This window comes from Uloborus diversus, chromosome 4 (assembly GCF_026930045.1).
Source record: "Uloborus diversus isolate 005 chromosome 4, Udiv.v.3.1, whole genome shotgun sequence".
Taxonomy (NCBI): Eukaryota; Metazoa; Arthropoda; class Arachnida; order Araneae; family Uloboridae; genus Uloborus; species Uloborus diversus.
The window spans coordinates 17,189,007-17,215,057 of record NC_072734.1 but is presented as its reverse complement, the minus strand read 5'-3'; the positions used below and the strand labels follow the sequence as shown (position 1 = coordinate 17,215,057).

The 26,051-nt window shown below is 33.2% G+C and overlaps 1 protein-coding gene across 2 annotated transcripts in view; it reads left to right on the top strand.

The window, feature by feature from the left end:
• The window catches only part of LOC129221537 (vacuole membrane protein 1-like), a 45,420-nt gene that overhangs the window by 2,953 nt on the left and 16,416 nt on the right, over positions 1-26,051 (top strand). The window contains exons 1-7 of one of the 2 annotated variants that reach the window (XM_054856030.1): positions 11,597-11,780; positions 15,896-16,170; positions 18,495-18,696; positions 22,458-22,537; positions 22,747-22,834; positions 24,225-24,276; positions 25,563-25,651. In XM_054856030.1, the coding sequence (XP_054712005.1) occupies positions 15,929-16,170; positions 18,495-18,696; positions 22,458-22,537; positions 22,747-22,834; positions 24,225-24,276; positions 25,563-25,651 (753 nt within the window). In that variant the 5' untranslated portion in view covers positions 11,597-11,780; positions 15,896-15,928. Of the gene's footprint in view, positions 1-11,596; positions 11,781-15,895; positions 16,171-18,494; positions 18,697-22,457; positions 22,538-22,746; positions 22,835-24,224; positions 24,277-25,562; positions 25,652-26,051 lie in introns of those variants that run through there. The other variant, XM_054856029.1, reaches the window with a different exon arrangement.

The following is a 26,051-nucleotide window of genomic DNA, read 5'->3' as shown; positions in this document are numbered from 1 at the left end:
AGAACTTGTTTATGAAAAGTAGTACACGTGACAAGGTGGTGGGGGTCAAAAATGTTGAACAAAAATGTGAAATCAGTTATAGACAGCTCCTAATTCAAATTGATAAAGACGTTTTTTTTTTTTTTTTTCATTTGGATATGATCATACAGAAAAAAGCAAAAAACATTAAACTATTTTTAAATTTATTTCTTAACTAGTGATACCCGCACGGCTTTGCCCGCAGTAGAAAAATGAAAAGCTTTTTTGGTTCGCCTGTATATTTACAAATAATGGATGATGAATTCCTCGCCAATTGGCTATGTTAATTCGCTCTCCCATGTTACTGTTCCATGTCATGATAATTTCGCAATTTACTCGTCCATCTTATGATAATTTTGCTCCGGAAAAGGTTCTTAAAATTGAAATAGATAAAGAACAAAATCGAATTTTCGAAACATCTCTTCGAGGTGCACACTCCCATGCTACAAACTAACGTTGTGCCGAATTTCATGAAAATCGGCCGAACGGTCTAGGCACTATGCGCGTCACAGACATTCAGACAGATATCTGGACAGAGAGACTTTCAGCTTTATTATTAGTAAAGATAAAGTTGAGATTTTTGTTTGCAGCCGATTGTGTTTGCACAGACAGGGTCTCAAAATAGGATTTTTCAATTTTAAAAATAAATAAATAATAATGTAAATAAATAATTAAATAAATAAAAAAGAAACTTTCTATTTATGATCATGAACTAAGAAGTTAACTTATAGTTACTTCAAAAAAACGGCATTGAAATTGTATTCTTTACGTACCTAACCTTATATATCTGTGCCAGTATGTGCTGCGTATATTTTTGTACTTCTGAATGTTTAATGATTTTTTATGAAAAGCTTGATAGCATACATATTTTTAAATATGCTTGATCTCGTAAATTAAGAAATAAATAAAATGCACTTAAATTATTGTACAGGATACGTAAAAATAACTGACAGGTCGAGAAAAAAAAATTGCTTTTGCTATAATTTTAGAACTGCAATGATAAAATAATAGTGTTAGTTTAAGACAACGTTTCTTTAATTGTGTTCCTAGGAAACCTTGGGGTTCCTCGAATGAAGCTTTTAATCGGTATTTTTCGAATGAAAAGCAGAGTAAATAGCAGCAAATAAAGTAGCAATAGTAAAATAACAAAGTAACCGCAACAGATTTTGTAAACATGACATGAAAATTCAACTTCTTCTTTATTATTATTATTTATTACTAGTGGTATCCGCACGGCTTTGCCTGTAATAGAAAAATTAAAAGGTCTTATGGTTCGCCTGTATATTTACAAATAATGTATGGTGAATTTTCTCGCCAACTGGCTTGTACCCATGTTACGGTTCCACGTTATGATAATTTTGTATCTCGCCAATTGGCTTGTGCCCATGCTACGGTTCCACGTTATGATAATTTCGTAATTTACTCGTCCATCTTATGATAATTTTGTTCTTAAAATTAGAATAAAAAAAGAACCATATCGAATTTTCGAAAAATCGCTTCGAGGTTCACACCCCCATGCTACAAACTAAATGTGCCAAATTTCATCTGCCGAACGATCTAGGCGCTATGCGCGTCACAGAGATCCAGACATCCTCCGGACATCCAGACAGAGAGACTTTCACCTTTATTATTAGTAAAGACTAATAATAAAGCTGAAAGTCTCTCTGTCTGGACGTCTGGAGGATGTCTTAATGTCTGTAGGATGTCTGGGATCTCTGTGACGCGCATATCGCCCAGACCGTTCGGCCGATTTTCATGAAATTTGGCACAAAGTTAGTTTCTAGCATGAGGGTGTGCACCTCGAAGCGACTTTTGGAAAATTCGAGTTTTTTCTTTTTCTATTTCAATTTTAAGAACATTTTCCGGAACAAAATTATCAGAAGATGGACGAGTAAATTACGAAATTATCATGACGTGGAATGGGAGAGCGAATGAACATAGCCAATTGACGAGAAATTCGTCATCCATTATTTGTAAATATACAGGCGAACCGACTGACCTTTAATTTTCAACTACGGGCAAAGTGGGGTACCAGTAATTCCTCCATATATCCCAACATTAAGTTCATCTGCGACCAGTAAAATAAGTACCACTTATCTCAGGAACATTTAAACTTAAAATCTTTCCATCAAAATAATTAAAAAATTATTTTCAGAAGTTTTGTGTTAATTTTCGGAGTTACTTTTTAAAGACAAAAAATATAATTTGAAATAAATTTAGTTTTTATTGCAAATAAACCATTTTCAGAATATAACATTCAAACTACTCTACTGAAAGAAAACCAGGGATTTCTTAAGGAAAACCAAGGATTTCACGAAAAAAGTACACATTAAAAAAGGATTCCGCTAATCAAAGAAATTAAGAAACATTGATTTAAGGCAAAGAAGATTTAAAAAAAAATATTATTATTATTATTTATTTACATATGTCTGTCCAATGTCTTTATATTTTATCAAACCATTACACGATTACTCGAATTCAAAACTGTTCTTTTTGTAGTCGAACATTTCGCTTTGTATTATTACAAAATACAGCTAAGACTTAATACTGCAAAACCTAACATCTCATTTACTGAATACAAACTGCAATTCGTCTTTGTTTCGGGGTCATCGGTCTGGAATAAACGTAACAGGGTTTCAAACAAATAACATCATTTAGAAACTGGTAACACAGTGGTAGCTAGTCCATCATTTCAATTTTTTCCGGGAGGTGGGTAGAGAAGAGTTAGTACTTAATGCAAATTCTTAAAAAACAATAAAAAGTACCCTCGTCAGTGGCGCACACAAGGGACGGGATCCAGGGGGGTCAAACTCCTCCCATAGGTTTTGCCCTCCCCCCCCCCATTCATTACGATTCTATGTAATTGTACGTATTGTGTATTTCAAACAAAGGTAACAATAATTTCAGTTCTCCTAAGTGAAAAACAAAATCCTCATGTTAATAGATTTTTCAAAATATTCTGCACTTTTTCTATAACGAACTGCTTATAAGCAGGATGGTGATTATTAATGAATGCAATGTAATAACCATCGATAAAATCAAGTTAATATGATTGACGGTATGAGTGTATGATAAGAAAATGAGGCTTTCGACCTTGGACCCCCCCCCCTTCCCCTTGCAAAATTCTTGTGTGCGCCACTGACCTCCGTATATATAAATCCAGCTTCATTAATTTCTCAAAGTCAGGTGGCAATTGTTCCCTCCTAACGCATTAAATGAACGGCCTGCTAATTTGCTAAAAATATTTAGGGCCGTATTTAATTGAGACAATAGAAGTAGATTTCGTAAACAACCAAGTAGTCGTGCGTCGCCGAGATAAATTATTTAGTTCGCGAGAAAAACTAAAATGTTTGCTCTCAAACTCGAAGACTTTTGTTTCTTTTTTTTTTTTCCTTTTATGCACAGGCCCCCTCGGCGATCACCCCCCCCCCCGGGTTTTAGAAACATAATGTGACTATGCATTTTTGTATGTACTTGTTGTTTATCTCCTATAAAATGTACTGCATACATTTTATAGGAGAAAAGCAACAACCTTATCCCCCCACCCCTGGAAATTTTTGAAATGTCGGACCTGTTTGCACGTCGTTTAAATTAGTTAGAAAGAAAAAAAAAATTCTTTTTTTAATGTGCCGTTTTAAAGGAAATTAGTTCTGCATTCTAATCAACTAGCTGGCGCCAATTCTTTGATTCCATCAATGCTGATGTGATCAAAAACGCCTGGCATGGTTTCCGAAATAGAATTAACTTGCACCTTTTAGTTGAAAAGAATTCGCAATCGTCATTTTTCTTGTCACGTTTGGAATTCGTATATCCGCCGTGTTTTGGATGATACATTGGAAATACAGACTTCGAATGTGGTCGTCATTTAGGAAAGTCAGGAGGAGGCAATATTTATCCCCCCGACTTTGACAAATCAATGTATTTCCAATTGTTGTTTTTCTGTATAACATGCATTGAGTTTATACACTTTCATCGTAGGATTAACCGGAGTCCGGACTAACAGGACTCCGATTAGCAGGGTTATGTAAATGGTAAATGCTATTAGTTTAAACCGTGGTTTAAACCAAGTGGTTAAAAAAAATAAAAAACATGTAGTTTTTTTTCCAAAATTTTTTTTTTTTTAAATTTATTGTTTTACCCCAAATGTTTTCATAAATTTTACATATTATTGCAAAGAATAAAATCTAATTGATGCAAAGCTTTATAGATGAATTAAAGATTTAACATAAACTCCTGTTTGTAAAAATTTGCAACACCATGAAGGAAGCATCATAGTTGAATGAAATTTAATACACAGTTGAGTGGTAATGGTACAAATAAATGATTACATTTTCAAACCAAACAAACAGTAAAAAGAGATAGAAATTAGTATTTTGTGTGGCCACCACGCGCCGCAATAAGAGCTGCTACACGACTCGGCATGGGGTGAAACAAAGTTTGAATTTCTGCCTGTGGGAGAGTATTCCATATTGTTTGTATGCGCAACCAAAGTTCGTCTGTCGAAGCAACAGGACGAGGATGCGAGCGAGACGCCGCTCAACGAAATCCCACACATGTTCAATCGGTGACATATTCGGGGAATATGCAGGTCAAGGAAGAAGCTGTACCTGCTGCGAATCAAGGTAGGATATGACTGTCCTGACGGCATGTGGACGAGCATTATCCTGCTGGAATACAGCCCCTAGCAATCCTTGCAAGAAAGGAATAGCTTGGGGGGCTGTAAAACTTCGTTTATGTATCGGGTACTGTTCAAATTGCTCACAATTCGTAGCAATTGTGATCGTCCATGATATGCTATGGCACCTCAGACCATAACTCCGGGTGTTCGTCCACTGTGGCGCTCGTTGATGCACTCCGGAATGTGCCGTTCACTGGCATAGCGACTGACACGAATTCGGCTATCATGGTGCCACAAATTGAAGCGGGAGTCGTCAGAAAAGACGACCTGCTGCCAATCAGCACGCCAGCTTCTATGCACATTGGCCCATTGTAGCCGCAGGCGGTGCTGGTTTTGCGTAAGAGGAATCCTGTATAAAGGAATCCTTGCGCGCAGCCCACGCTGCAACAGACGTCTCCGAATTGATGAAGTACACAATGTAACACCTGTAGCTGTTGACCACTGTGCTGCCAATAGGGAAGTTTTCGATTTTTCAATTTTATTTTTATATGATAGAGTAACATGTATGAACATCATAGGTGAAAAAATTTTTGCGATACGATAAGTAGTTTTTTTTAAACTAATTTTTAAAGTTCAAGCTCTTGTGACGTCAAATGGCATAGGAAGTGACGTCATCCCCTCTTCCGATAGGGGAGAAACGAAGGTCACACATTCGACTTCGAAGACGAAACGTGAAAGGCTTTCTCCTCGCATTTAACTCCTCGCGTTTCTGGAACATTAAACATCTCATCCTCTCGAAAATATTCGAATATCTCATTGGTGTTACTTGAGGAAGATTATTTAGATTGTGCTTTAACGAATCCAGCCTCCATAGTGTGTTCAAAAGGATTATTGAATTTCTAAAAAATAAAAATATCAGCGCTCTCAAAATGTTCCTAGCGAAAACAAGGGATCTTCGGCGGAAGGCTGCCCATTCGCGCCCTGTGACGTAGGCTCGTGACGTTTCAGAAACGCGCACTTTTGCGCGTGGATTTTTAAAAATTCATTAAAAATCAACCACGGTGTTTTAAAATTCGGCGATGGTGAATTTTTTAGTTTTGAGGGTCAATTAACAATATCAAAAATATGAACATTTAATAGGTTGCAACTTCCCTATTGTCTGAAAGAAGCTGTGCGGTCCGTCAGCACCATACGCACCAGAGGTATCTGTCATCGCGAGCTGACGTCACATTTCGGGGTCCACTCCCGAATTTCCGAGCTGCCCGACCCCCTTCCGTCCACTGCTTCCAAACACGCATGATTGTGCTGCTGTTACGCTGCACACGAGCGGCTACTGCACGATAAAACGATTCAGCTTCACAAAGGCCGACGATTCTGCTCCGTTCAAACTCCGAAATTTGCTCAAATTTCGCTTTCTTTCGTCGAAGAGGCATAGTAAAGATTCAGTTAACGTTTACTCTAGCATATAACCACCTATAATCATACACGCCTCGCAACAGCCGTCTATTTATATTCGGTTCGATCCACCGTTCGGAGGGCGCTGCTCAGCATACGCATGCGCTACCGGTCTGCAATTCTAATCATTTGCATATCATGCCCTAATTTACATTTCCTCCAATTTTCAGCTCACTCGCGTAAGTCCTGCGTGGTGTTGCAATTTTCACAAACAGGAGTGTATTTAGAAACTTATAATTGTTAAGGTAATGCAAGTGTGCTAAATAATTTTTATTTTTATTAATTTATCTTCTTTTTTTTAAATCCATGCAGCTTTTCTATTAGTTACATAAATATACAAGGCAGATCAACTAAGTTTTTCTAAGATTACATGGAAAAACAAAACCAAGTAGCTCTTTTATAATTTTTAAGTATCATTATTTTTCAGTCATTTGCATTTCAAAATACAGTAGGATCCCGACTTACGCGAGGGATGCGTTCCAAAACTCCTCGCATAAGTCAAAATTTCGCGTTGTGGAAAAAAGTTGTGTGTGATTTTTTTATTTACATACCCAATCATTTTAGACATTTTTAAACGCCTTTTAAACTGTTCTAGACCGTTTTCTAACTATATATTATCGTTTCTTACACAAAGAGTTGAATTTTTACCGTATTTTTAAAAAATCTGCATTAGTCAACATAAAATACTGTTACGATGCACAAAATCAATGATCAATGGGAGAGAGAGACACATAAAAATGAAACAAAAATGGTACATTTGCTCAGTTAACGTTTTGGTATGTCCAAAATTGCGCCTTTTAGCAAAGAAAATATTTTTTAAGGGCATTTAAAGAGCATTTTTTCCATAATTTATGTCAATTCTTGTCTCTATACAGTATTATAATTTAACTCAAAAATTTTTGAGTTAATTAAAATGAAAGTTATTTGGTGTTGAAGCTTCAAAGTTGAGGTCTGTGTTTGCTCCCACCTTTTGAGAACTGCCCATACAGTAGATACAATAAATTGATAGATGATTTATGGTGCGCAATCTGATTGTCATTCTAAAATATTTTTAAATACAGTAGCTTTGCATTTACTTTTATAAGGTTTACATCTATGTATGATAACACCCCTCTTTCAGGGTTTCTATAATCTGCAATACAAGAACAGATTCCAATTTCATATTGATTACATTTTGCTTAAACACTTCTCTGCGAGCTTCATATTAAAACTAAGGATTTAATATGAAGATTGCCTTTCTATCGACTTTTAATTATACGTATAAAAGATTCACTCATACCTAATTGTCGTGCTACCATTGACTCACATTCTAGTTGTTCAAGCATATAAAGAATCTTTACCTTTTCTTAAATTGCCACAAACTTTCGCTGTTTCGCTTTTTGTTTATTCCATCTTCAAACTTTAGATGAAACAGCGTGCTTAGGTGCCACAATATTTTATCCCTTTTCATATTTAGAATAAATAAATGACACTATATAATAAAGCTATGTTTATTGTTTTGTGTGTGGGAACTTGCGCAGTCAGTGATGCTGAAAGGATGACAGTACATTCACGAAGTCAATGTTTAGTAGTCAATAACAAAGCCGAAACTTAGCATCACGATTTCTTTCAAATATTTTCGTGTTGAGAACGAGAAATTCGCTTTAGCTCTAAAATTCGTGGCTCCTGAAAAACTCGCGTTATAGCCATTTCGCGTAAGTCGGATCGCGTTGTAGCGGGAGTCGACTGTTCAAAAACCATATTTCAACCAAAACTTCATGTACTACCTAATTTGCTTAATAACTTAAAGTTTATTGAGATAGAATATGTAATGTACCATTGAAGCGATGTAAAGTGCAAAAATATCTAACACTAGAATATTTAAATGACAAGAAGAAAAAAAAACAATAAAAGTTCAAAACACTTAGAGTAGGCATAAAATTGCGCTTATACCTGCACACTTGTTGTATCCCAGTTATACAATGCAGTCAAAGCAAGAAAAGAAAATGTGTACAATCAAGGCAGTATCCAGAAATTTTTTTCGGGAGGGGCCCGGATTAGCACATTGCCCTAACACACACACACACATATAGTATATATAGACACTCCAAACGCATAAAAATGTTAACATAGAAGACTTTTTGTCTCGATTTTTAATGATTGGACCGTTGTTATTTTAATTTCTTATTATTTTTCTTATTCACCTTGTAGTGGTAAGGATAACAGGAGAGTGTCCCTTTAAGTCGGATGTAGAAAATTCTGTATTTTGAGGCCTTATATTAGGTAATTGAGACAACAAAAATATGAAAAAAAATAGACAAACAAAGTCTTTTAAAAGTTATACATTCTTTTGCAAATCAAGATCACACAAAATAAAAATTGCTTGCTCGACAAATCATGGAACTTAATGGACAGAAAGGAAAAACGAGAGAGGAGAAAAGAGAAGCACCCCGCCATCTGCTCGTATTGGCTTTTAGTGAAGTTTATTTTTGATCACTCCCCCTACCCCCCATTTTTTTTCCCTTAACTGCCCTACAGTATGAAAAATGTACAAAACAGTTTAAAAGAAATGGTGTAGACATTCAGAAAACAAGAACGGACGAGTAATATTCTGGCCAATTGGACAATTCATACTTTATTTTCTTGATAAAATACAAAATTGAAGAACTTTTCAAGGAATTTCAAAAACTTAAATAATTTTCAAAGACTCTCGAACAGTTGAAATTATTTGAAGCTTTTTATTTACACTTTTCAGAAGTTGATTGCACAGTCTTACAAAACGATTATAACTTTGTAAGACACACCCGTTTTAAGTAAAAAATAAATGCAACGAAATATTTCTCGAAACAAACATTTTTTTTTCAATCACAAGTAGTGCAGAAAATGAAAGAGAGTAGAGTAAGTGTTATTTTTTTCTCATACTTTAAGTCATTAACAGTATGCAGTAGAAGTGAGGGAAAAAAACAAGCAATAACAAAAGAACTTCCATGATACTGAATTCGGCATTAAATAAATGCAAGACAAGAAACGTATCAGTCACAAAAATGATCTTGAAAATTATGCTACAGAAACGCGAGAATCGTGATTTTTGCATTTTTTACTCAGGATGTATCAAGGAGCTGAATTTGGCACATCTTGGTAACAAGATACTCGCCTAATCGGAAACTAAGGGCCCAGCCTTTGGGGAGTCCCCGGCTCGAAATCAGTACAGTGTATGTTTTATAAGAGTTTTAGGGGGAGGAGGGCAGGGTCGTGCACAGAGGGGAGAAGGGACACCTGTTGGCCCGGGCCGAGCTTAAATGGGGCCCAATATTTTTAAACCTAGGGTTGAAAATATAGGTAAACAATATGGAGGGGGTCCAAAAAAAAAAAGCATTTGTGACAGCCCCAAAATTTCTGTGCGCGCCTCTGGAGGAGGAAGTGCACAGAAGTAGACTTGAAAAGTCTACCGAACTGACAAAGGGCCTGCCTTGACCCTGGACTGCCCTGAATTGAATTGGGAAAGAGAGCAGGAAGTCCTAATTAAAGGTCTAAATTTTAAGTGTGCCTTGCAGCTAATGAGAACAAGAACTGCTTTTTCTGTATTTCTTCAAAATATTATAAATTTTGAATGTAGTAGCAAAATTAAGAATTTAAAAAAAAATTGTTATTTTCCTTTTCTGACAATAGGAATTTAAAAAAAAGAAAAAAAAAAGCTTCTTCTGTTTTAAGGTACAAAACATTGCGGGTTTCGGGGGGGGGGGCCGTCAGGCCCCCCTCTGGATACGGCCTTGTATACAATTATGAAAACAGAAAACATTCATATAACTCTGTGCTCTTAAAAAAATAATACCAAATTTTCACCTTTCAAAGAACTTTGTATCCTCAGGTATGAATGGTGGAAGAATCAATAAACATTATTTTTTATGACATTATTAAAATGTGTCTCATTATTAAAATATGTTAAAAGAGCATTTTCATTCAAGTTTATACTGGGGCTATCAATTAAAATGATTTTTTTTTATTTCTTTGATGAAAAAAGAAAGAATTTCTAAATGCATTAAACCACGAGAAATAATGTCTACAATAGAAAACATAATGATTTTCTTAAAACCTACTTGTCCTGTTTCTATAATTGTTGTCATTGATACATTAGGTAAATAAATTACATGATTTGTAACTTTTTCAAACATTTTTAGACAAAATATGCATTGATCTTTTGATTTTTAAAGTTGTATAATGTACATCAGACTTATGAATTATTTGTAGATTGTGAAAAATACTTTCCCATGCTTAAGAATGCGTGATTTTACTTTTACTTTTTTATTTATAGTAGATAGCTATGATTATGAGGATATTAATTTGCAAGAATTTATTCTTGGTTATTTGTAATTAATAATGCCTGAACTATCATAGTAAATTATTTCTTTGATTATTTATAACAAGACCCATTTACGTACTGTAGTTTTATTAATAGAAAACTCTAAGTATGAGGAAATGAAATTAAAAATTTTACTCTTAATTATTTAATTAATAACGGAGAAATTAGATACTAAATATGAATGTTAAACATTCCTTAACAATTAATTCATAAAATCTTCATAATTTCCCTAAAATAAAATTGTTTTTCTTACAAATAGTAATAAAAACCAAATAAACCTGGTTTAAATAAAAAAAACCTGGTTTAAACCTGGAGAAAAAAAAACAAAAAAAAAAAACGGTTTTTATACCAACCCTGTTAAAAATATTCATGAAATATTTCTAAAATTTTAAATACTATGTACATTTTGATCTTCGGTAAAATTTGTTTCTTTGCATTTTGCAATTCGTTTCAGCCCGCAATGAGTAATTAAAAAAAAAAAAAAAAAGTAATTTCAAAATGTTTTGAGTGAGTGGGTGGAAAGGGGGGAGTGCACCTTGTTTCTATTCAATGCCTTAAACACAAAAATTCATGCCCACAAGTATCACATTTATTTTCCTTAGCTGGGGGAGGGGGCAATTGCCCTTCCTAACCCTCAAAATACTGGGCCCGATTTTCGATAGCCCCTTTTGTTCGTACAAAACTTGCAGTCGGATTATATATTTTTTTCTGTTTCTCTTTGAAACAAAATTTCATTCACGGTTGATAATTTATACGAAACCCCATTGGCTCTTTAATACCGATAGCCATCAGTTATGCTCGTTTTGGCCTTTAAAAATCGCGCGCAAACAACTGTCATCAATCACTACAATAACATTTTTTATGAATCGTGTATGCACACTCGCATTATTTGTTGAAAGCTTTGAATTTGAAAGAAATCAATAACAGTGTCAGTTATGAGACACATGTTCTAATATTTTTCTTTGCATTAAAAGGAAATCATTATTTTTCTTTGCATAATGAAGCAATAAAAAGCCTTTTAATCGTACGTTCTCCGTGTGCGCCGTAAAATGTTATCAGCTGACCTTGTTCTGACGTCACGTCAGGTGACGTGTCAGTGCGATTGTCGCCGGCAGGGCGGCGTAGCGAGCGCTCCATGGCGATTTGGCGGAGTAGTGCTGCGAGAGTTCTGGTCAAACAGGAAATCCAATTTTCTTCAGATTATGGCCGTGTCAAACTTTGTGGTGGAACCGGATGGATGTTCGATTTGTTGATTATACCCATCTTATTTTAGTTCAGAAATTACTTAGTCATTAATGTAGCTTTCTCCGCGAATGTTGCGTGTAGTTTTTGACGTTAAATTATTTTTTTGTGAGTATATTTTTTGGTAATATCTTTCATTCGTTCCAATTGACATGAACATTTGTTTTACTCATTTGAGTACTTTATTTTCATGATTGCTGACTGTATAACTTCAATGAACAGATTTCCAATTTTCAACCGTTCGAAATGCTTTTGTTTATATGTTCTGTTTGATGCAATGTCTGAAGCTTTCCAAAAGAAATGAAACGTATGCATAGCTCTCATGTTTTACATATGTTTAATGATGCATCGAAAGAATTAAAATATTTTCATTATTCATGGAGATATTTTTATTACTCTCCCAAAGTTCCCGTAACTACATTTTTTCATTATTAAGATAAAAGCATTATTATTTTTTTAGTTTGTTGTCAATTTAGGGAAATTGCTTTTAGAAACTCAAATATTTTGGTATCCTGTACTATGTGTATCACTTGTTGTTTGCGACCATTTCTGTATGGAACATTAATGATTTGCATGTATTTGTGCTATAATAAGCTTTTATGTTCCGATGGTAAAATTTCCAGCCAAGCATCATATTTATTTTTTTTAATGACATATCTATAAATGTGAAGTGATAGTTTAGATATTTTTTCAAAAATTTTCTCTTTGTGTTGAAATAAGAATCACGGTAGTGATCTGAAACTTACTGTCCTCTGCAGCTGATAATTTATCAGGTGCAAATCTATTATGTAAGTCTTCACTATGCATGCAAACAAAGGTGCAGTGTTTACTAGTGTTAGAAATAAGAGTTTGAATCTAAGCATCACTTATAAGCAAGCCACTTTTCGTAAGTTTAAAGAAACTGGTCAGAGTGCGGAGAGGCTCCAGTATGGTAAGGCAAGGCGAAATTTTAAGTATTTGGTACGGATTCAGAAAAGGGAATTGGAGCAAAGGCTGGCAGATGACATTGATGGGAACCCTAAGAGGTTTTTTGCTTACGCTAATTCTGGGAAAGCTCGAAACAGTCAAATTGGGCCTTTGGTGGATGAGCATGGAAATTTAATCCAAAACGATAGGGATATTGCAAATGTTCTAAATAACTTTTTTTCCAGTGTGTTTAACGATAACTGTATCTCAACAGTTGACACTAACAAGACACAAGCTATTATACAGCTTGAGGATTTTGTATTTTCCAGGGAGGAGGTTTTATTTCATTTGAAAAAGATTAAAGCAACTAAAGCTCCGGGACCAGATAATATTTATCCAAAAATTTTAGTTGAATGTGCAGAGGAATTAGTGGATGTTATTTTGAATATTTTCAATGCTTCTTATAACTCGGGGACGGTGCCAGAGGACTGGAAGCTGGCTAACATAACGCCACTCTTCAAGAAGGGGTCTAAAGGTATTGCTGGGAATTATAGACCTGTAAGTTTGACTTCGGTGATTTGTAAGATTTTCGAAACTTTGATCAAAATTAAGATCATGATGTTCTTAGAGACTAATAGTCTGTTGACTAGTTTGCAGTATGGTTTCAGGAAAGGTAAATCCTGTACTACTAATTTATTGCATTTCTACGACAAGGTTACCTCAGCTTTAGATAACAAAAAATGTGTGGATGTTGTTTATATTGATTTTCAAAAAGCTTTTGACAAGGTACCGCATATTGCTCTTCTCAGCAAGTTAGCTGACATTGGAATAGGAGGAAAAACTTTACTTTGGGTTAGAAATTGGCTTACTGGTAGGAAGCAAAGAGTAGTTGTGAGAGGAAATCATTCTAATTGGAGTGATGTTTTAAGTGGGGTTCCTCAGGGATCAGTTTTAGGGCCTCTTTTGTTTATTATATTTATGAATGACATCAATGAAAATATTTCTGGAAGCATGAATTGTTTTGCTGACGATGTAAAAGTTATGGGGATTGTCGAAAATGAAGAACAAGTAAAACAGCTGCAAGAGGATTTAGATCATATTACTAAGTGGGCAGATAAATGGGGTATGGCAGTTAATGTAGGGAAATGTCAAGTGCTACACTTAGGTCTTGGAAATAAGCGTATGAGATATCGTTTACAGGGTTCAGTCATAAATCAAGCAGAAAATGTTATGGATCTGGGTGTCTTTATAAATCAGGACTTCAAGTTTAGTCAACAGTGCAGTATTGCTAGTAACAAAGCCAACAAAATGCTTGGGTTCATCAATAGGTCTATTTCAAACAAATCTAAGAAAGTTCTTCTGCCTTTATATAGGAGTTTAGTAAGACCTCATTTGGAGTATGCTGTTCAGTTTTGGTCGCCTTATCTGAAGAAAGATATTTTTGTATTGGAAAGGGTTCAAAGAAGGGTAACTAAATTAGTAAGGGGACTCTCAGATTTAGATTATGATACCAGACTTAATAGGCTTAACATGTATAGCCTGGAGCAAAGGAGAGTCAGAGGGGACATGATTCAGTTATTTAAATTTATCAAAATGAAAGATGTAAATGGATTAAATTTTTGCGGGGAAAGCAGGACAAGGGGTCATTGTTTTAAGCTATTTAAATCTCAGGCTAACTTGGAAATCAGGAAAAACTACTACTTTAGCAGGGTCGTGGGCACTTGGAATAGCTTACCGGAAGAGGCGGTAATGAGCAAGGGAGTGGATAGCTTTAAGAGGGCCATTGATCTTCATTGGGGACTAATTAATTGACTAGGACCAGCCTAGCTGGGCCTAGTGCCTGTTGCTGGTCGTCACATTTGTATTTGTATAAAATGCCTAGCACAAGTTGTGTAGGTTTTAAAATGAAAAACTTCGGTCCTACTTTTTTTAATAAACATTGTAGATTAAAACAATTACTAAAGTGAAAACATTACTAAATGCAGGTGAATATCTCAGAGCTGCTTAGTCTGAGTTGAAGGCTCTAAAGTTCCAGGATGTCTCATTTTTCTCGGACTCCACTCCACAACCCTGAAATATTTATTCAAAAGTTTCTGTTGCATTTATCTAATGAAAAGGGTATTAGTTAAGATAAAATTACCAGCATTTTAAAAGTGAACATCTTCTGCAGACTCAGTTGGATTTGGAAGTGTGGAGGCCCTGGGGCAACTAAGGAGTGGAGTCCCCTAATCAGGATCTGAAAAGATCATCATATTTTCGAAAATATCCGATACTTTGATAGATATTCGAATATTTTGATATATATGTTTATATCCTATATTTTCGACCTGTGAAAGTTAAGATATTTTGTTAAAATTTTTCATTGTGGGGGCCCCTTTGTTGTGGAGGCCCCAGGGCAGTAACCCCGCCTGCCCTCCCTTAAATTCGGCCCTGTACAAACTATTCTTTCAAAACTGCCGACTCGCTGTCATTTTTTTTTTTTTTTTTGCATTAATTGGATCAAAATCCCATTGCAAATCAGTATGTGGTGCTTGCAGTGAATCAGGAAAGTAGATGCTTGATGAGATCCAAACTTTTATGCATTGATATTAGCTCCTTTGAATTAAAAAATATTTTAGAAAAAAAAATAAGCAAGCATCTTGAATTGTAAGAGGTCTACAAATCCTGATACGAGCTAATGTCATATGATTCCACACAGTAGAAGTGGAAGAGATGTTTTCTGCTTTACAAGTGATGTTAAATAACAAAACACAGTGTGTGTCTAATACTGCAAATAAGAAATAAATAAAATTGAAGAATCTTTGATTTTTTTCCGAGGTGGGGCAAAAACTTCAACTGCCTTCCTTGCCCATCTACCTTCAGATTTAATTTTGCACTTTATTGAAGAAACCCTACAGAAATAGGGTGAAGTTACTGCCCGTGGCAAGGGCCCCAGTTTGCTTTTCATACATCTGGCATTGAAATAAAAATTCTTCATAAATATATTGAGATTCATTGCAATAAAAAGTAATGGAATAAGTTGTTTTAATTTAATACTCCTCCATCACCTTAATAGTTGAACACAAAATTAGAAAGGCTGATCTCTTTTTTAACCAAATGTGACAAATTATCTTTTCTGCATATTTAAAAGAAAAAAAATCAAATTTTTAGTGAGTTCAGGTATTTTTAGTGCCTATTTTAATTTGTTTCAAGTGCATATAACTTTGGCTCTAGTCATGTCAAATTAGTTTTCGATTAATGTTATGTCAAACTGACAAAATATTTTATTATATATTGTTTTAGCAATTCTCAAAAATAATTTTTAATACTTTTTCCAGGTAAAACGCCTAGAAAAGTTTGATAAATTGAAAATGTCGGATACTTCAGACATGACAGTGAAATCCAGAAAATCATATGAAAATTTAACAACTAATGGTGGCATAGATAATGCTTATTCCATGCAGTATGATCCCAATTCACTTTCTAGTCAAACGAAACAGTGGATAGCAAATCGTGAAGATCGTCAAAGTTTGGTCTTATGGAAGAGACCGTTTACTGTTCTTCAGTATTTTATAAAAGAACTATTTATAGTTTTTTATGAATATGGAACCAAGTAAGTATTCAAAAATGTAATAACTGATACATTTTATGCATGCTTTTTTCTTAGTGCAGTTCCTTTCAATTTTTTAATATTATGTAACTGGTTGGAATTGACAGTGGAAATACATTTTAAACAAGGGGGCATTTAAATTCAATTCATTTTTTAGCCTACTTTCCCAGTAAAAGTCAGAAAAAGAAGAAAAAAGCATGAAAGAAGGCTTAATGCATCTTAAACATATCGCAAAAAACAAAAAAAATTCAAAAATAAATAAAATAATTAAATAAATATTAAAAATTGGAAAGTAGGGTATTGAGATGGGGGAAAATGTCTGTCGGTCTGTCTGTCCCCCCCTTATAACTTTTGAATGAATAGTCCGATTCGAACAAACTTTTTTTTGTTCAAAAGATCTCGGCGAGGACACCTCATTCCCATGTTTCACTTTTTGATTTGAACTATTTTTTGTTCAATTTTGAACAGTTCAAAAAACTTAACATTAGCGCCTACGGGGAAATTCAGAGCAATTCCGAACTGTGAGGCGAATTTGCTTCAGACAAACTTTGTAGGAAAAAGCTTTTGATGAAAAGGAACACACTAATCTAAAGTAGATAAAAGAATTAGAAAGGGTTTTTTCACCGAAAGGTGGGGCTAGGCAGTGAAAATCTAATCAAATTGCGAACAAAAGTGAAGAGTCTTGAATTGGTTTCTTTCTTGCTGATAATTTTGTGGAAAGGAGGAGTGTTGAAAATGTTATTCGAAAGTTTAGCAAGTATTATAGAATTCAAAAAATAAATAAATAAATAAATAAAAACAAGTGAAGTTTTCTCAAAAGAATTTTTGTTATATTCACGAATAACTCAAATTTACATTAGTTGAATCTATTTAAAAGCATAAACACTTTAATTTATTCATTAAATCTAATTTTACTGTTAACTAATGTTTAATAATGAATTTTTAAACTATTCCGGTTATGACGTCGCTCCGGCTATGACGACACTTTGTTGACAGTCCCAAAGGTGTCGTGGTAACGACGTTCGACTGCATTCTAAAATATTTTAATCCTAACCAGCAATTACACTTCTTTTCTAAGAAAGAGGTTCCTTATATAAGATGCAAATCTCAACAACTTAGTATATATGTTTCTATATTATTGTTCAAAACCAGGGCCGTACATACTCTAGGTTTGGGATTTAAAAGTTCAACCCCCTTTAATGATCATCAAGGTTAATTTTATGTAGCTTTGTGATTCTCCAAAAACCTGACGTTTTTTAATCAAATCAAATATATTTAAAAAATCCTTTTTTTATTTTTATGCATAGTACTGAGTTTTTATGAGGAGGTTAATGAAATATTATAAATGGAACTCATTTTAACTATTATAGTTTAATTATTTTACACTTTCGTTGTCCTGATGTAGAAAATGTCTCAGGAGAGTGTAACAAGGGAGTAATTTTACTTACACAGGTAGTGGATCAAAGTCCAGAATTATATTTAATATTAAAAATGTTTTAATTCTTATCTCTAAATTAAATTACACACAACAGAAATAATTTTGAAAAACCTTTTATTTTAAACAGAAATGTTGTCCAAGGGCGACTGCAAAAATTTTACATATGTCAGTTTTAAACTTCAAAATCTTTATAAGACCATCAGGTAAATTGGAACTACTAAATAGCCTTGGAATCCAACAAATTGGTCAGAATAAACTGTTGCAGTATACAGGGTTGCCGAGAGCCAAGGTGGTCCTCTGGTTGGTTTTGGTCCTTATAAAACTTATGCTACTCCGATCCCTAGCCGGGTCACTAGTTTTCGATTTGGCTGACATGGCCTCTCGCCGGCCCGAACTGTACAGCAGTTTCAGAATTTCATTTTTTTAAAAAAATCTGTAAAATCTTTTTTAAAATCCTATGCCAAGAGTTAGATGAAAACCAAAGGACAAACTTTAAAATGATGTGCCTTGCTTTTTAAAGTAATTAAACAGATTGAAATTATATTATTTTATAACCTTCTCGCTCTCTGTTCTAAGTATGCAGCCTACAAATTTAATTTGTGGACTGTTGATAAAAATTTTTTAAATAATTGAAGTACATTTGAGAGATTCTTATAGCAATTACATTTGTAGAGGTTTGTGTTGTACAAATTTAAGAATGAGCATTCTCCAGGTCTCCAGAAAATCTCTGATATGATCAATCCAAGTGTTGATGTTGATACACCACAATATTAGTTGTGTGACAAATGTTCCTAAATCTAATCTTCGTAACTTGAATCAAATAACGTTTGTGTACCTATATTGCATGAAATAATACCTGATTTTCATTTTTTTCAAAAACTGTTTATAGGTTCCTTAGGCATCATCTAATCGTTTTAACTACTCTCCTAGTCATTGCCATTAGCATCTTCTTGTACAATTTAGAAGGTCCTCATCAAGAATACATTCACAGAATAGAAAATGTTACATTTAGATGGATTTATTGGATAGGTTTAGGTGTTTTATCATCTGTAGGCCTTGGGACAGGTCTTCATACATTCGTGCTTTATTTGGTGAGTACTGTCTTTTTCTGATTTGTTGATATTTACTGTGATTAAAATGTAGTAGAAAGTTTGATATTAATTTTAAAGATATAGTGTGGGACCCCTAATATCGGTAGGCCCAAAACTTAAGAGTTTTCCTTGAAAAAAGCAAAAATATTTTGTTCTTTTTAAATTCAAAATGCTCAATATTATTACCATTCAGCTACTACTTGTTGAAAACACTGCATTTAAAGCTTACTTTATGTTTCTTTGATGTAACATACATACAGGATTATTATGTTTAATTGTACTGAACATTTTTAGTATCTGATTTTAGTGTACTTGTTGGCATGTTTGTGCCAAAGGTGGAAAAAACTGGTAAAAATCATCCTGGCAAAAATATATGTTCTTTATTTGTGAGGATCGACTGTAGCTAGCTTTATTTTTAGTAATCTCTAATGTGATAATATTAATGCCATTAAACTACAGTTATTCAATGCTTTATTGAAGCAGTAATCTAAACGTTAAGTTTGTACTGTTTTAGTAAAGTGTTCTTTTATTTAATACTTTGAATGCAGAACATAAGAAGCATAGCTTTAATAACATTAAAATAACTCACTACCTTTCATTTAAATTATTAAACAACAGTCATAATAACAAATTATTTTCTTTTAGTTAACTTTTGACTAAGAAGAATATCAATTTGACTATGCAATCAGAATAACAGGTATTCAGGGGTGTTTGTAAAAATCCGAATGGTTCCAAAATTTCTGAAAATTCCAAACATTTTGGGCTGTTGTTTTGGAAAATTTTGGGTTGACCAACACATTTTTAAACTGAAAAATTATTTAAAAAAAAATTTTCTAAAATTTTTTTTTTTTCAATGATTTTTATATGCATACTTGCAGAGTTTTTACGGAGGGGGGGGGGGGTCGAGCTTCTTCATAGTTTATGAAAATTTCACTGTCTTTAGAAAATTTTGCCTGAGTCCATTTGTACCCATGCAGAAATGTTAAGAAGGGGGGGGGGGGGGAGAGAATAATGTGTGGTTGGGAAGTGAAAAAAAAATGTCAGACTTGTATTGAACTACAAATTTGAATAATAAAAATGAGACTTAGAACATTTCAAGCTGATTCATATTCAATTGCGATTCTCTGCATCAAACACATTTTATATTTTTTGGTATATTTTTCTAGTTAGTCTTAGTTTCAGTTTTGTTGAAACATTATTTTAAATTGTTTTAATGTTAACCCATTAAGTGCCGCTATATGAACCACATTGAAAATATTTAAGTTTTCATTTGTTTTGCTGTTCAATACACATCTCTAATCATATATAGCTGAAATTTTGAAAAAATATTTATCAGGTTATGCGATATGATATGGTCCCAAAATGGGAGACATGGCGTTTAACTGGGAATAACATGTATATCCGTACCACTATGTTGATACTTGAATAATTCCTGGCTAAATCCAATTCGAAAGCCCTAAAACCATTTTTATGTAATTAATGCAGCTAGTTATTGGTACTTTAAGTACATATTTCACATATTCAAGCTTTAAAATCTAGAACTTTTAAGGTTTTATGAGACCCAAAGCTATAAATTTTGGGCCCCCTTGCAACAAGAGCTGTGGAGGCCAGCCCCAGAGGCTAGCATTGTATATTTGCAACATTGATAAGTGTTAGTATGCTAGTTATTTTCAATTTCTTTTGGCGTTGGGCCCCTTAAGGACATCCTCCCCCCCCCCCCGCTCTGTCCGTACATCACTCCGAGTCTCTGGTTTTTTTCCTTGTTTCATTCCTTCTTTTTATACATTTTTGTACAAAAAGGAACTTTTCCCCCACATTTTTCTACCTTTTAGCAAAAAGCTTTAGGATTTTCATACACAAAAAGAGAAGAGGTAGGTTTTTTTCTATTAACCTATTATATTCGGGGATCGAACAACAGTAAATGACATTGACCCGAAGCACTATATAAAATGGCTCTTATAAAATGGAACTAAGATATTTTTGGGCTGCCTGACAGTGTATTTGTGTCATTATAGGAAAGGGGTTTTTTACAGTCAACATTTCGTTTGCTTCACAATATGTTTGATGGCATGATTTATGCATCATCATAATGTTTTTAGAGATAAATGTCCAGCGTGCTTCACATTGAGGAATTATAAACGGTTATAGTTTCTTCAATTTCATCCAAAAAATTGAGATAAATTGTAAAAATGTAAATTGAGACAGTTATTGCATTATCTGTGATCTAAGCGATTTCCATTTAAGTTTTTTTCTCAACTATCGGAACAGAATTTGGCAATTCACATTTTAATTCCGATTAAAAGTGCTTAATTTAATATTAAATGTTGGTCAGAAAAAAAGAAAATGTCCTATGACTGTGCACCAACTAATACATATTTTTTATTTCTCAATCATATTATAACTGTGAAACTAGCTAACAGAAGAAAAAATGAGTAAAACAGCTAATGCTAAATTAATTGCATTGGAATTGATTAAAATGTCAAATGAAGTGTTAGATATAAATAATAAAAGAAACCTTAATTTTAAGTCTACATATTGTAACAACAATATAAGAAAATAAAGAGTGTTTTGAAGATGCATTTACTGTTTTGAAGATTTAAGTTCGCGCTGATTGAAAATATCCTATACATATCTAACTATCGGATATTTTCGAAAATATTATGATATTTTCCAGCCCTGAAAGTGAGGGATTGCAAGTTTAAGTAAGAGATTCAGGCATTCAATTAAACTAGTGATTTCCTTTTGGTACATATAATTAAATGTTTGTTTGAAAAAGTAAAATATTTTAAAAGTAGCATCTTTCATAAAATATTTTTAAAATGAAATACAGTGAAACACTATTTATTTGTTTCTCTTTTATACATTCTTATCAGTTAAACATTTATTAAATTGTTCAGTGCTGTAGAGTAATACACATTAACTTATACCTATTATACATTTTTCACTTACGAACCTTTTTCATGCAGTTCTCCTTCAAAAATGTATAAACAGTGCTTCACTGTATTTTGTGAACTTGTTTATTGTAGTTAGCGAAATTGCTTTGAAATCATTATTTGAAGGAGAAGGTTTTTGTCTTAATCTCGAAACTATAATTTTATGAAGTATTAAAAGTAATTTTTTCATTCAGTATTTTTAACTTCGCTGACTCATAATATTGACTATTCTCTAATAGGGACACTTGATACATGCTTTCAAAATAACTATAGTAAAATATTTGTATTATTCTTTTAATCATGCATTGTCACAAGCATTACACAAATTAGAAGATTGTTACTATTGCTTTTTAGTTCAACTGCAGTTTACTTTATTTCTTCGCTTATTTGTTCGTATCTAAGTTATTTATTTGTATCAAGCGAATGTAATCAATCGTAATTTAAAGTGAGATATTTTTTTATTAATTGTAGTGCATTTTCTATTTTGAATTGAAGCACCGAGAAGCAAAGGAATGTGTGAAAGCGCCAAAAATTTTTTTCTTGGCAATAACTAGTACAAGTGGCTGATAGAACTCATATCTATTTTGTGGCAAGACATGGTTTTAGTAGCCCCATTAGGTGCTGCTGAACAGCATAATTTAGAAAAAAAAGTCTACCTAAAGTTTGAACTTAGCACACATTTAACTCAAAATTTAAGAAATCCACTTCCATCCCTTTGCTTCTCACTGCCACAATTGTTGATTATGGGTGAAAAATATTTTTACAAAAAAATTTTTTTTTCAAAGAGTAAATTTGTTTTGCTTAAGAATTTTTTACAAATTAATTTAGGGTCCACACATAGCAGCAGTTACTTTAGCAGCGTATGAGTGCAATAGTTTGGATTTTCCAACCCCTCCCTATCCTGATGAGTAAGTTCTTGTGCTGCTTCTACGTTTCTCTATTACATTTGTATGTGTATTCTAAATGTGTGCAAAATGTGTTATTTTATTGTGTGTTCCCAAATTTTAATTGAAACTTATCTTGTTTTATATTTTTGTTCCGAAAGACTATTAAAAACAAATGATTGTTTCCTAATTAAATTAGCAATTGAAATTCTTACTGGACTTTTTTTTTCCAGAATTATTTGTCCGGAAGGTGATAATAGCAATACTGTTATAACTATTCTAAAAATTATGAGCAAAGTAAGGCTAGAAGCTTTTATGTGGGTAAGCATTATTTTGTTTCGACTTGTTTCTATATTTTTATGAAGTATAGGGACCCTGGAATCTTCTTTTTATTCTGTAATGTCGTTTTTCTCATTAGTGTTTGAAACATTTTCAAAGATTGAACATAATTTTTTCTAATTGCTAAATGTCGTTATAACTAGAAAAAAAAGTGTAATGCCTGAGGGTATTTTTTAAAGAAAATAAAAAAACTAATGTTATTGTTAATGATGCATTTTACAGTTCCCAATGTTTTTCAAAGGTGTGCTTGAACTTTGTTATTTGACAGAATGGATTTAGGGAACCTAGTTTTATACTTAAATCATAGTTTTGTGATTATTCTTTTTATTGAGTATCAAATAAGATGTCTGATAGTTGGATTTCATTCTCTTCATAATGAGTATTATTTCTTTCGAATTTTGAAATCGTAAGTGATAAGATTGTTGTTCCATTTCTTGTTTAAAGAGCTTTTAATTTTAACGTATGTAAGTACAAAATAACCCCAAAAACTCGGTGTTTGTAAACATTGTATTAGTTCTAACTAATTTTTCTGTATAAATACTAATGTTCTAGAAAATTGATGAAACAATCTGTATGCAACCTGGTAGCTTTATGTAATTTGTGTAATTACATTACATTTCTGAACTTGGAAATCATGTTCAAATTTAAAGGAGGCAGCACTTTTGTCAAAAAGTAAGACTTGTGTTCCATTTATTAAATCAAGTAAAATTATTATCAACTGATGATGAATTCCACAATGTATAAATCAAATATTGTATCAAAGGGGTCATAAATATTTTTACACTGTCTTCCTAAAGAACTTCTAAGGATCAATGCCACACAATTTTGCATTAAATTAAAAGAAAAATCTGTATAAAACCTATTGTCAACTTGAAAAGTTGTTTTACAGCTGTAATTTTCCTCATATGACGCTTATATACAGTTGACTCTTTGTTTAACGACTATCAAGGGACCACAAAAAATCGTCCCTAAAGTAGAATACGTCCTCAATAGAATGCTTTTAAAACTACAGTGGAACATCCGGGACCATGAAAGGCTGTCTTTTAATAGAGAAAATCGTTAAATAGAGCTTCGTTAAACAGAGCCTACTGTATATTATTTATTTGCTAATAAATTTGATTTCGCTGCCTATTATACATACAGTGGAGTTTTCTGTGAATATATTTTGCAAACTGTCTTCTGAAAATTTTTATTTTCTGATTGCATGATTTATTTGCAAAGTTGCATGTTAAATAATTATATTTAAATTGGTGTACTTTGAAAATATTTTTGGACTGAATATTTTATGAACATTATGTAGAAATTGAAGAATAATATGTTGTAAAATGTTGAATTGCAAATTTTCTTAGAAGATAATTTTCTTATTTCCCAGGGTATGGGGACAGCACTGGGTGAGCTTCCTCCATATTTCATGGCAAAAGCAGGTATTAAAAAAGTTTTTACTGCTATCAGCATTTATGTATTGATATTTAATTTTGTGATTTAGTTTTTAGAATCTACCGTTGTTGGGTGATTAGACCAAACACAAATAAAATCCACCAACAGCAGTGTTTAGGTTATTCATTATGCAGAATTCCTTTGTCAGTTGAAAATATTTAAAGTTAGAGGTTCTCTGAAACCTTGAAACACCTGTATGCAGCAAGCAGAGCTAGATAATGTAGATGCGTGCACGCCGTGCGTGGATACATCCGCTAACGTGCAGATACGTCGCTTGCGGATTTGCATGTCGTCCGATAATCGTAAAAGTTCATACTCTTTTATTTCAAATTTGTTTTAAATTGATATTGATATCATTTATTTAGATTGTAAAAATTATTACCAGACAGTATATACACCCGCGTGTTTGGTGAATGTATTTGCTGCTGTGCGGATACATTCGCTGCAGGCACACAATAATCGTTCAAATTCTTACTTCTAATTTGTTTTAAACTGATATTATCTAATTAATTTGTAAAAGTTATAGATGGATAGTATATACGTAAGCGGGTAAGGTGGATACATTCGCTGCTGTGCGGATACATTCGCTGTGGGCACGCGCATCTCGTGATAATCGTTAAAGTTCTCCTTCTTTTCTTCTAATTTGTTTAAAATTAATATTGCTAATGTAAAACGTAATAATCATAGCTGGATAATATAGACGGACGCAGATACGTTCGCTGCTGTAAGAAAATAGTATTTGGTGCTGTGCAGATACATTCATTTTGCACATGCGCATCTCGCCATAATCGCGAGTTATGTTCTAGTTTCCCACCCATCCTTTTTCCCTTCTGTTACAAAAATAACTAATTCTGTTAAACATAATTGACATGAAAATTAGTTCCTTGTAACCTGAAAGCAGTAAGCTGCTAATTTTGTTTATCTTAAGGTTTTTAATTACCAAGTACATTTCCGCACAAAGATATTTATTTCTTATCAAAAATATTTTTTAAGCTGTAGTAGGCAGTAGGGTTGTCCAGTTTTTTTCCATGCTGGAAAATATTTGAAAATAAGAAAAAAGCTTTTTTGTTTTTGACTGTAAGAAGATGTGCTTATTAAGCTGTGTGTTTATAGTATCAATGGTGAATTCGTTACGGAGACAAAAGAATTGATTATGTTCTGAAAATACAAATAATTGTAGATTTTTTCTTACATTGAAATGCCCCTCCTGAATTTGTTACTAAAGTTTGTGTTGCCAATAGTAACGTGCTAATTATTTTATCTTTCTTTCTAGCTCGTCTTTCGGGTCAAGAATACGATGATGAAGAGCTAACAGAGTTAGAAGAACTTCTTCAAGCTAAGAAGAAGGCCCCTGAAGAACAAGTAATTTCTTTTGCTATAAAATTTCCTTTGAAATGTTAATTTTGGCTTTGATTTGACTAGGTAATGTATCATTTTAGGAAGTATTCCTGTCTAATAATATTTTTAATGGTTGGATCACAGTGTGTATTAGTCTTAAAAAAATTATGTATAACTTAATGCCATCCTTTGGCTACATTGGCATTTAATGTAACAATTCAACACTTATTGTGAAGGGTTAAGGAAAGTCAACATGCTCTCGTCTATTGTTTATAAGTAGATCTATGTCTCTATTTTTTTCATGATCATCTTTCGTTGTTAATTTTTTTCATTATTATTTTCCTTAGAATAATTTTTCCAAATTGAAAAATTTCAAAATTTTTTAAAATTCTTTTGCTGTTTTATTTCTTACTATACACAAAAC